The sequence below is a fragment of the Acomys russatus genome, chromosome 31, assembly GCF_903995435.1.
Source record: "Acomys russatus chromosome 31, mAcoRus1.1, whole genome shotgun sequence".
Taxonomy (NCBI): Eukaryota; Metazoa; Chordata; class Mammalia; order Rodentia; family Muridae; genus Acomys; species Acomys russatus.
In genome coordinates this window covers 25,299,468-25,312,320 of record NC_067167.1, presented here as the reverse complement: position 1 = coordinate 25,312,320, position 12,853 = coordinate 25,299,468, and the positions used below count along the sequence as shown (strand labels likewise).

The 12,853-nt window shown below is 36.3% G+C and overlaps 1 protein-coding gene across 1 annotated transcript in view; it reads left to right on the top strand.

The window, feature by feature from the left end:
- The first annotated feature begins 2,452 nt into the window (after positions 1-2,452).
- The window catches only part of Lrriq1 (leucine rich repeats and IQ motif containing 1), a 152,734-nt gene continuing 142,333 nt past the window's right edge, over positions 2,453-12,853 (top strand). Inside the window, exons 1-5 of the mRNA XM_051172945.1 lie at positions 2,453-2,679; positions 4,391-4,505; positions 6,192-6,283; positions 8,197-8,314; positions 9,518-9,741. Of these exons, the coding sequence (XP_051028902.1) occupies positions 2,539-2,679; positions 4,391-4,505; positions 6,192-6,283; positions 8,197-8,314; positions 9,518-9,741 (690 nt within the window). The 5' untranslated portion in view covers positions 2,453-2,538. The remainder of the gene's footprint in view (positions 2,680-4,390; positions 4,506-6,191; positions 6,284-8,196; positions 8,315-9,517; positions 9,742-12,853) is intronic.

Genomic DNA, 12,853 nt, shown 5'->3' with positions numbered 1-12,853 from the left:
TAGTCACAATAGCACGTAAAAATTACCAATTAAAATAAAATAAATGGATGTTGAACATGGACTTTGATAAAAATGCTTTAAAGTTTATTAAACATTAAACCAGGTAATGTTAAGTTATTATCTTTCTGGTAAAGTACTAGTGTGGTTTTTCATTACAGAATAGCTGTTACTTCCTCTCAATACTTTGACAGTTATATTGGTGTAATTAAAGATCATATTGCTAGGAAATGTTATCTGCTTGTTTTCTTTCAGAGACTTCATGAAATGTTTTCTTTTCGAATTTGCCCAGCAAATGGTTTTTTACTGTTGTGTTTAACCACTTCCTCTAAGAATTATTACAACTTGCATGAAAGCTTTAAAAAAAATTAAAACCATTGATTATTAAAGTAATAAATTTTATAAATGGATATGGTTGCTCTACATAAACACTTCCACACATTTTTAAAAAAATGAATACATAGAACTTTAGGGTTTGTATTAAGTAGTTTCTGTCAATATTTTACAGTAATTTCTTTTATTATAGGAAATAGGTTTTAAAGTAATCTACAACACACACACTCCTGCGATTAAAAGTTTTAATAAACATTAATTGATAACAGAATTCGTTCATTCTTGGGGAAAAAAACTGTTCTCGTGGTAAGCACTCTATTTATTGGCGTTTTCTCTACCCCTCAGCCCAACAAATCACTTTCGAAATACAATTTCGTAAAAATTAAAAAGTCTACGAAGATATTCAGTAAGTAGATAACTGCTGATGGCTGAGGTAAAGACCAGATCATCTCTACTTGATTAATTATAAAAAAGTGCCATAATTTCAAAAAATATATATAAATATTAACAGCTACCTGGAAAGAAAGATTAATTCTTTTAGGTACGGAAATGCAAGGACTAGTCCAAATTAGAGTAGAACTTGTTTGTCCTGCTGGGGCACCTGTAAAGAAAAGCGGCGCCGCCTTCTCCGGATTGGCTGTTGCCATGGTTACGGTTTGTTGCGGCTGGTCGCTTGCTCCCAGGAAGCACAAATCGCGCCGGGTGAGTGAGAAGGGCTCGTGTTAAGCTTGTCTGTGGTGGTTGCCAGGGTGCGCCCAGTCGGTGGACAGAGCACTGAGCGGCCACTGCAGGCCGGAGTCTCAGAAAGACCAGGTGCCCCGGGGACTGTACAGTTACATATACGTCAAAGTATAAACTTAAGTTTTCATTTCTCAGGCAACACAGAAAACGGTCATGGCCTGTGGGGAAGAAAGTTAAGTGACTTCCATAGCCAGAGGAGAGGCAAGTAGCGGCTTTTATTTTCCCTCTCCGCTTGTTAGATACTAGTTCACGTTTTCTGTGGAGAGGAGTACAGAGAAGTAACTTGTATGGTGAAGCGATACGTGAAAGGAATATTGAGTGGGAGGTAAGTCAGTGAGTGACAAGTGTGATTCGGAGTATCGGAAGAATGCTTATTCCTTATTAAGGAGCGTGGCTCTGCTGCGACACGATTCCTGGAGAGACGTGAGCGAAAAAGCCTGTTCACCCCAGGTGATCTATGGCAGACGAACACAAGGGTGCCACAAAATCCAACTTGGTGAACCAGTGAGTTTTATCAGAGTTACTTATTTAATTGGGGTTGAGGAGCTATTTTTAGGAATAGAAATGACTGAACGACAGCTGTGTCACCTAAGCCCACACAGCACGGGGAAGAGCTCACAAACACGGAAACATGAAGCACACTGCATAGTCTGAAGACTGGAAGGCTCTAGTAGTGAGAAGATTCTGACTTTGGACCCAGCATCTCTGAGACAAGGGTCTGTCTGGCCCCATTACTCGTTAGTATTTTGGCGTTAGATGATTAAGTAGCCTTTCAAACATTAGTGTTCTTATGTAAACAATAACTATATGACCTTTAGTCTGAAGGTCATCAATTATGTATTTATCCTCCAGTACTTGTCCTACCATGGTCCTGAATATTTTGGAGATCATTATGGAGGTGGTGCTAAAGGAGATGATGAGGGTGTAAAGACACATGACTGTGTGACATAAATCCATTTCAAATACTATAGATTTAGGCTCAGTAAAATTTAGATTATATACTGCACATTACCTGTCACCGTGTACCGTGTTACCAAGAGCACGTGGCTGTCTAAGGCAGAGTTACTTGGACTCAATGAATACCAAATTTCTCTCAAAAAATAGATTTTGTCTTTTCTCTTTTAATCTTCACACTCAAAGTGTTCAATGTTTCTTTTTATGAACTTTTTATGAACTTTCTTAATTGTTATAGATAAGACAGTCAATTCTATGTGATTTTTTTTTTTTCTGGAACAGTAATAGTTTTGATCATCTTGTGGCCAAATATTTTTTTTTTTTTAAATTGGGTGACTAGACAGGTAAAACGAGATTCTTTGTCATATAGTGACCATCCTAATGTGGTGCCATAAACATTTGTTAAATTCAATGTCTACATGCACGTTTGGTTGTGTGACAAAGAACACATACGTTTTAGAGCCATACCAGATTGTTTTCTTTTAGGTTCTGTTTTTTTTATCATTAAGGATTATGGAGGACAGTGATGACAGTGATGCCAAGCTCAGAGAAGAAATAGAAGCCGAATTGGATAAAATCAGCATCTCTTCCTTGGAAATTAATGAGGCTGAAAACGATTCAGAGTCAGAAACTCAGAGTGACAGCAGTGATACTGTACGTGTTTCCTCAACTTTCTTTTTTTCATTTTTATTAGTCCGTTGAGAATTTCATACAATATAATTTGATCATATTAACCCTACCCCCAACTCTTACTCCAAGATCCACCTCCCCTATTCACTCACATATATGCCCCCCTTTAAGCCCAAAATGGACACTGTATGCTGCCCATATACTCTTTTTAAAAAAGATTTATTTATTTATTTATTGCATATGAGTGCTTTATCTACAGAAGAGGGCATCAGATCACATTACAGATGGTTTTGAGCCACCATGTGGTTGCTGGGAATTGAACTCAGGACCTCTGGAAGAACAGGCAGTGCTCTTAACCACTGAGCCATCTCTCCAGCCCCATATACTCTTGGATGTGTGGTCTTCTACTGGCTAGAGTGTAGTCCGCCTAGCGAGGGCCACATTCTCAAAGAAAAAGTGTTCTCCCTCCCCCGGTAGCTATCAGGTCCCAATAGCCCTTTAGCTATGGGTGTGACTCATGACCACTTCTCTCCATCCTGGTATTTCATCTGATTGTGCTTGCACAGGCCTTGTGCATACTGCCACAACTACAGTGAGTTCCTACGTGCAACCTCTCTGTAGAGGTTTGTAAAACACTGTGTAATCGAGGTCATCCTCTGCCTCTGGATGTTAAACCTTTTCTGCTTTCATTTTTGCAAAGAAATCTTTGAGCCTTGGAAGGAGTGTTTTGCTTTTAAGCCTTTTTTGCTTTTCTTTTTCTTTGAAGTATGTGGGGTTTTTTTTCCTGATACAATGTATTCTGATTGTAGTTTCCTTTCCCCTATTTCCTCCAAGGTCCTCCCCAGTTTAGCTCCCAGTCACATTCACACTCTTTCTGTCTCTCCTTAGAAAACAACAACAACAACAACAAACATCATCCAAATAATAATAAAATTAACTAAGTTAAAACAAAAACAAAAAAAGAAAAAGCACATAAAACGAATGTAAATACACACACACACACACACACACACACACACACAGAGGAATATTATGAAAACACAAAACACACTATATTCAAAGACCTGAAAAAATGTTCCAGCCAAATATTATGAGACAACCTTGAAAGTTGCCACTGAGTTTCTTTTGTGCTGGTTATTGACCACTGGGCATGGGCCCTTTCCTTATTAGTGGTTTGTATCCTCCAGTGAGACTAAATAAGAGAGAACCCATGTTTTCTATTGTGAGTTGTTATTATTTGGAGATAGCTTCTGGGTTAGGAATGGGGCTTGTGTATACTTGTATCAGTGCTGGGAACCACATCTGGTTAAGAGCCATGCAGGCCCTGTGTATGCTGCCACTCTCTGTAAGCTGTAATAGAAAGCTATAGCAATAAAAAAAACCCAGCATGGTATTGGTACAAAAACAGATCATTGGAATCAAAATTTTTGATTTTGTGTTTGTGTAGTAAAGAACCCAAGGAACCTAGGGGAAAACTGGTACCACCATTCTGCTAAAATGACCCCTAATGACATTCTGCTGTAATCACAGATCAGTGCCATTCCTAGCCACCGTGAGAGAGGCTTCCTCCTTTAGTAGGTGAGAACAAATATAAAGACGGACAGACAATAAGATATGCAGAGAGTAAGAGACCTTGGAACACTTAGTCATGTGCATAGGTTATCAGTATATTCAGTAAAATACAAGGAGAACTAATATCTACTTAAACCTGAGTTATGTTTTACTCAAATTTTAGGATTTAATTGAATTGCCAGAGTCAGTTCTTCAGTGTATCAGCGTTATAAAGAACAAGAGTAAAACTGCTGAGGAGCTCATTCTTCAGGACTTAGAAGAAGACACAGATGGCTCCAGTGAGTACACGGAATTATTAAAACAAAAGGAGTGATTCTTTTGAATAGCCATGCTTGAGGGCCAGTGACCACATTTAATAGCACAATTATGGGTAAGATTGAAGTGACAGACAAACATATATACATAACCACATGTACACACCCATACAACATGTACACACCCACACCCACACAGGCACACACACACACACACACACACACACACACACACACACACACACACACGAGATACTAATTTATCTTGTAGAGTCTTATTTCTGACTCAAAGCTCCTGTATCACAACCTGGGTCAATAAATGGAAACATCAACTGCTACTCATTAAACATAAATGTGAAAATAAAAATTGATTTAAATTATAGAACGTTAGTAGCAAAAGACTTTGGTTAATGAAATTACCTTCAGCTTTTTTACACTGTAAAGCTTGCAAGAAAGATTGTGAATAAATATTGAGGAAGAAAAATATATTTGGTGAAGTAAATAAGACAAGTTAATCATGTCCTCTGTAAAGGTGGTTTGCTATTAGAAAATATTGACAAAATTTAAGATACTAATTGAGTAAGCCAAATGAATGTAGTTATACTTGAACTGATAATAAAAAGAAAATAACGTTTAATTAAATCTTTTAAAATTAATATCATTCATTATGGTAACTTTAATCTTTTAGATTAATATTTGTAGTAAATTAAAAGTTTTCCCCTTATATTATTCAAGATCCTATTGGCAGTTTCTAGCAGATGGAATTGAGTCTTCCTAGATTTCTGATCAAGGTGCCATTGTATGCTACGAATGCATGCAATTCCCTTTGAAGTAAAAGACTGTTCTGAAGGGGAGCTCCTTAAGGCCCAGGGTATTCTAAAGGGAGGCGGCCTTCCATCCTCTAGGATGTTCAGTGGAGGCTCAGGATATCTGAAATTGGTCTCCTTAAGGCTGAGGAAGTAACCTACCTAAAGCTTTAGAAATTCCTGAAACTAGCTAGACTCTCTAGGTCCCTTACTCGCTAGGCTTATATAAACAGTAAAGACTGATGAGAGACATTCTCAGGCAAACCTGCCTTCCTGGAAGAATCTCAGGCCAGCTTAACTGCCTAGAAAAGACTCAGTTCATCAGAGCTGCCTGGAAGAGAAAGAAACCAGCTGGGATGCTTTCAAGATATACTCTCCAATCTTTGGAGCCTCTCGTTAATTACATAGTTAGCTCCTCCTTAAGCTGTTGTGAAATGTGTTAATGAAACTGCCTTTGCACCAGTACTCTTTCTTACCTTACCCATATTCATGTATGTAGCTGTATTTACCTTGTTGGGTCAATATGTTTGACTTTGGTAGTTTTTTTTTCCTTTTTGGTTGTGGTCAGTTCTCTATCTGGAGCAAATAGAAGTTTTGCTCATGCCTCTCCAGGAACTGAGTCACACCATCAACCAAATATGATTCTATATGCATAGAAAATAAAACTCAATTTAGAATATGAAAAGTGATAACAAGACAGTGCTTCAGAACCTTACTCTTATTTTACAAATACTGATAATAAATTTCTTAGAACTTTTATTTATTTCTTTACCACTTTATTTTATAAAATTACTGTTATTGATCAACTATGTTGAAAGAAATTAAGACAAAGGGTAATGAAAAGGCTTGAGGTTTTGACATGTACTATAATATTTGAAATTATCGTTTTGTTTCCTTTCTCTAGGTTGCATTTCTGGCACAGTACCTAACAGCCATATGCATTTGAGGATCGGATCATCAACGGAATCTAAAGCAAATGCTGAGCGATTAATGAAGGTTTGCATTGAACATCTGAATGACTATACTACTGTAGTTAGGAATGTGCTGTTTTCTATTTGTAGGACATTAGTTTATTGCCTTCACTTTGATTATTTTTTCAACAAATTATTTTTTGTTCCGTGGTATACTCAGGTGTATTATATAATACTACACAAGTTTTGGTTACTAAAAAATAGTGATTTGATCCATAAGTGCTAGGGAATTAAATGTTCATATGCATGGAATGGTAGCCTGATACTGCACTTATCATTTTTGGAGCAAAACAATGAACGCTTTAAAGCGCTTATTGATTATCTTCTGAAATAAGTACTTTGTCAGGGACTTTAAATACTGCAGAGAATCTTCAAGAGTAGATTGTGTATTACTTTTGGAAAATAACATAGAAGAAAAAATTCCTGAAAAGTTAAGTCTAGCATATTATAAGCTGAAACCTCCCTAATTTACTTTTGAAGAGTGTCTTTAAACTTTTTTCTTCTTAGATTCAATTTCACTCAAAGTATCTATCCTATCTACCCTTGTTTCACCTTGTAAGAGTTGGTACATACCTTGAAAAATATGTTGTATCCTTTTAACTCTTTTTTTGTTAGCGCTCAGATTTGAAATACTAATTTTGAGTTTTGTTGTTTCATTGCATATATCCTGTATTTTTTTTTTAGAGTAAACATGTTTTTGTGAGCAATAAACAGTAAAAAATATTGTGTCAAGAGTACAGATAAATTTGATAATGAAAATAGTATTTAGATAAATACAATAAATGTATTTAGTTAAAATTCCAGAATGATAAAAATAAAGCAATTCCCTAACAATGACACATATTAGACCCTAAATCCTGTATATATTTAACTACAGTGAAATAGGCTATTTGTCAAATCTATGTGCATAAGTCAGGTTTAAGTACATAATAGTTCTCTTTGTATTACACTGAATATATTAATAACTATGTACATGAACAAGTACTATAGGTAATAAAGATAGAAATTCATCCAGATGCAATGTAGAGATATTTTGAGGGGATTATTAAGCATATGACGGACTATTATAGATTAATATTGATTACTTACTTTGTAGAACAGTAAGATAAAATATATTTATAAATAAAATAATTACTAATGTATTTGATAGGATGCAAGGTGTTATTTCAATTTTCTTGTATGAGTTGAGGCTTGTTTTGTGGCCATGTATGTGGTCAATTTTGCAGATGGTTCCATGAGATGCTGAGAAGAAGGTATATTCTTTTGTGTTTGGATGGAATGTTCTATAGATATTTGTTAGGTCCAAGTGACTCATAATCTCGGTTAGTTTCATTTTTTCTCTTTAATTTTTGTCTTGATGATCTGTCCGTTGGTGAGAGAGGTGTGTTGAAGTCTCCTACTATAAATATGTGGGGTTCAATGTGTGATTTAAGCTTTAGTAATATTTCCTGTATGAATGTGGGAGTCCTTAAATTTGGGCATATATTTCAGAATTGAGACTTCATCTTGGCAAGTTTTTCCTTTAATGAGTATGAAGTGCCCTACCCCATCTCTTTTGATTAATTTTGGTTGAAAGTCTATTTTATTTGATATTAGAATAGCTATTCCAGTTTGCTTCTTGTTTCTGTTTACTTGGAAAACCTTTGCCCAGCCCTTTATTCTGAGGTCATGTTTATCTTTATTGTGGAGGTGTGTTTCTTACATGCAGCAGAATGATGGATCTTGTTTTCGCATACATTCTGTTAGCCTGTGTCTTTTTATTGTTGAATTGAGACCATTAATGTTGAGAGATATTAATGACCAAAGATTATCAATTCTTATTATTTTGATGTTGGTGGTGACAGTGTGTGTGTGTTTATGTGTATTATTGTATTTTAAAAGGCCTATTCTGGCTTTCCTTAGTAATTAAATAATGAATATATTATTTTAACCTCTCAGATATTATCTGCAATTGAAAAGGAAGAGTTTATGAGAAATCTAACTCATTCTGCCAAGTCTGATTCTGTTCCTGAGCCTGTTACTCTTGATACACCCATGGATGAATGTATTTTATCAGGTGGGCGACATTCTCAATTATATATTTAAGCATTTTTATATGATGTGTCAAAGTGCATTGAAAATTTTTCATTGGAGTATTTATAAATACACAGTTGTTAAAATTTTTTATATTGAAGATCACTGTCCCCCAATAAAATACTTGTAAGCTAAATTCCAGAATACACACACAAAAAAAAGATACAGGATGAATTTCAGTGGAGATGGACAGATGGAAATGATATATAATTTTTAGTTAGTTTTAAAAAAAAGTCATTCACCGTCATGTTTGCTTTATTCCAAGGAGGCAGTGATTGTTTAACACATATAAGTCAATATATGTAATTCACTGTATAAGTGAATGCAAGGACATAAATCACATGCTCATTTCAACTGATGCAGAAAGGATGTTTGAGAGGCTGCAACATCCATTCATAAGAAATACTGCAGTGAGACTAGGGATGGAAGGAATTTTTATCAACATAGTAAAGGTTGTCTGTGATAAACTGATAGCTAAAATCATGGTAAATAGAGAAAAGTTTGAGACATTCCCATTATAATCATAAGAAACAAATTTATCTATTCACCACTCTTTTTAAATATAGTTCCTAAAGTTCTAGCTAGAGGAATAAGAGAAGAAAATAAAATGGACATAAGTAGGAAAAGAATAAGTCAAAACATCTCTATTTGTATAATACATGATTCTATGAATGAGAGGCACCAAAATCTTCTATACATGAGAGGCACAAAAATCTCTTCACAAGCTGACAAACATATTCAGAAAAATGTCAGGTTACAAATTTAACATATGCAAATCTATATTGTTCCCATCTACCAGGACAGACATACAGACTGTGAAAGAAATCATATGCATGAATCTCTCTGGGAAGGATGGACTGGGGATGGGTGCGGAGAGGAACAGGAGGGATCAGGTTTGGGGAGGATGGAGGGCTAGACAACTAGAATTGGTGGACATTTCAGGGGCTGGGATGAAACTCAGGGCAATACACAATATTATTTTGAATTTCAGGGGATATTTTAAGGAAAGCTATTTGGAATTTCTATGTATAATCAGATGAGATCCCATATGTGCAAAGTTGCATGGCTGCTGACAGCCATTTACATTAGAAAATGGATGGCCGTTGCTTTAGTATTATGCTTTTACATTATGTTTTACGGTAAAATAGATCAGTATGATAGGTTTTCTTTCTCTGAATGAATGCAGATGATGCTGATTTGAGTTTTGAATACTTTGAAGTAGAAGAAAGATGTAGAAAGTCTTTTGAAGCTTGGCAGGACAAACAAAAAGAACTAGAAGAAAAAGACAAAGAAACTCTCGAAGTGCAGAGTGATTTGGAAAAACAGAAATTTCAAGAAGAAGATGAAAAGAGACATTTCTGGATAAAGCAGTTTGAAGTTGAAAAGAAAAAATTAGAAAATCTTCAGAAGGTATGGTATTTTTCACCTCTTAAAAAGGGCACTCTGCCAGACCTCTGGGTTTTTTCCTGCACTATAATCCCTCATGCTGTATTATTTGATGCCATCTATAGCTATCACTGATGCATGCCAGCCTATATAGAAAACACCAATCTGACTTTGTACCTCTCCTACTGATGCTACATACTACAAATACAGATAAGGCTGGATGTATTGCATTTTTCCTGCGTTGTGGTCCTCCAATGTTTCCAATTAAATGATTCCTATTAAAAGCTGATATGAACCATTTTTTACTCTTTCCTCCTTTCTACTTTCCACCCTTTAATAATTATATTGTCCACCTTCATGTTCTGTTTTCTTCTTGCCACTTTCATGTAATCCAGCTCTTTTAGAGACTAGAATATTTGCTATACTTTCTAATTGATCTCCTGCATTCACCTCTGCTTAGTCTTCCAATTCATCCACTCAGTGGCCATCAAAGGAATATTTCTATGTTAATTTAAGCTTACATCCCATGGAAAGATCCCATAGATAATATAAGGTTCAAAGACATTATCACTTTTTGATTTTTAAAATCTATTTATTAAAAGTAGATTTTTTAATATAATGTTGTTTGATAATGGTTTCACCTCCTGCAGTGCCTCTGTTTCTCCTCCCCTCCCCTCCCATATGGCTCCATACCATTTCTGTCTTTAATTAGAAGACAAGAGGACATATAAGAAATAATAATAAAAAATAGATAAAACAAAACCAAACAAAGCAGAATAGGACAAAACAACCAAAAGAAAAACCACAGGAACTATACATAGACCCACACTCAATCACACTCCCATCCCACATACACAAATCCCATAAAAACATAAAACTGGAAACCATAATACAAACACAAAGAAAAAATACTACTACTACTATTATTACAAAATTATTATAATAAAGCCTCTGACTTAATGTTATGAAGCAAAGAACCTCCAAATATGCCTTTGAGTTCATTTGGTATTCACCATCTACTGCTTGTCATGGGGCCTAACCTTAAGAATAGTTTGTTTCCCCAATGAGACTCCTCTCAGTGCAGGCAGCCCCATCTGGTACAGTCCTGTGCAGGCACGTGCTGTCACAGTTTCTGTCAGTTCATAAATGCTCCACCCCTTGGCTTCTTAGTGTTTTTCATCCCTCTTGCTCTCATAATCTTTCTTCTTCTTCTTCTTCTGTAGAGTTCTCTGATCCCTGAAGGGAGGAGGGAGTTGATGAAGACATCCCTTTAAGGGCTGTGTGTTCCGAGGACTCTCATTCTCTGAGTTTGGTCTGACTGCACATCTGTTGCAGGAAGGGACTTTTCTGATGATGTGTGATGAAGGCACAGATTGTTGGAGTGTAGCAGAATGTGGCTAGGAGTCACTTTGTTGCTATGCTCCTTTAGCAGAACTGTATTATTTGATTTGTTCTAGGTCCCTGGTGTATCCAAGCTCAGGCTTTTGAATTCCTAAGCATCACTGCATATGAATGAGTCCCATCTGAAGGAGTGGACCATTAGCACAAATCAGATATTGATTTGTTACTCCCATAAGCGTTATGTCATTATTGTTGCAGAAAGGCACCATTGAATAGCAAAGGGTTTGGACTTGTATTGGCATTTTCTTTCGTCCTTTGGTAGTATACAGAGTACTTTCTAGTACCATCATGAACAGCAGTCCATGAGGGCTCTTGGTAGGTCTACCAGCTGTACTTCTCCATGTTTAGTGAGTTATTTAGGTATGGTCTTCACTGTATGGACAGCCATCAGCAGCCTTAGCAATAGCTGAGGTTGTTTGGGGATTCCCATGGTACTGCAGTGGCTAAGAACAATATTAGGTAACCCATTCCTGGAAATGGAAGCTTCGTTTGCTGAGTAGATCTGTTTGTTTGTGTTCCCCATTATTTGATGATTTCATTTAGCTATCATTCATATGTATATGAAATATATATATATATATGTGTGTGTGTGTGTGTGTGTGTGTGTGTGTGTGTGTGTGTATTAGGAAGCTTCTGCTGTACTAAGTTACCATACCACCCCTCAAATAGCCTTAATTTTAGACATCTCTCTTCATATTTCCTCCCTAACCCACCCCCTTCTTTTCCTGCTCCTGTTAGATCATCCATTACAGTCCACAGCCTCGTCCATCCATAATTATCTGTTCTACTTTTAGGTTGATCCATGTGTCTTCCCTAGTCCCTATACCTATACCTAACCCATGTGGTTCTGTGGCTCTATGCCTTGTAGCTTGCTTATTGAATCTTTTATAGCTAACATCCACCGAGAGGCACATTCCTATCAGATGTCTTCCCAACTCTGGGTTAACATCTGAGAATGATTTTATCTAGCTCCATCCATTTACCTTTGGATTTCATGACTTTATTTTCTTAACAGATGAGTAATATTCCATTGTGTAAATGTTCCACATTTTCTTTATTCATTTAGCCCTTGACAGACATCTAGGTGTTTCCAATATCTGACTATTATGGAAGCAATGAACATGGTTGAGCCAAGTGGTTTTTCTGTAGTAGAATGAAGTGTGCCCAAAAAAGGGTATAGTTGGAACTTGAGGTACTTTGGCTCCCAGCTCCTTGAGAGTTCACCACACTGATTTACATAGTGGCTATACAAGTTCACATTACCACCAGAAATTGACTGTTGTTTGTTTTATTGATCTAGTCATTCTTACTGTGGTTAAGATGAAATATCAAAGTAGTTTTGATGTATATTTTCCTGATGACTAAGGATGTTGAGTATTCTCTCTTTAGATCTGTGGCTCATTTTTGTTTCTCTCTCTCTCTCTGTCTCTCTGTCTCTCTCTCTCTCTCTGTGCCTCTCCTCTCTCCTTTCTCCTCTCTCTCTTTTAGCTCAGTTGGCCTTGAACTTGTGATCATCCTGCCCTTGCCTCATTCAACAAATGATACTGGCATGCACCATCACAAACAGCCTGTACCCCATTTTTAAACAGCGTTATTTCCTTGATGCATTTCTTTGAGTTCTTTACATATTTTAGATGTTAGTTCTCTACTGGATGAATGGTTGGTAAAAATACCATTTGTGTGCTGCCGCTTTGTCTCCTGCCTTACAGAAGCTTTAAAGTTTCATGAGACTCAA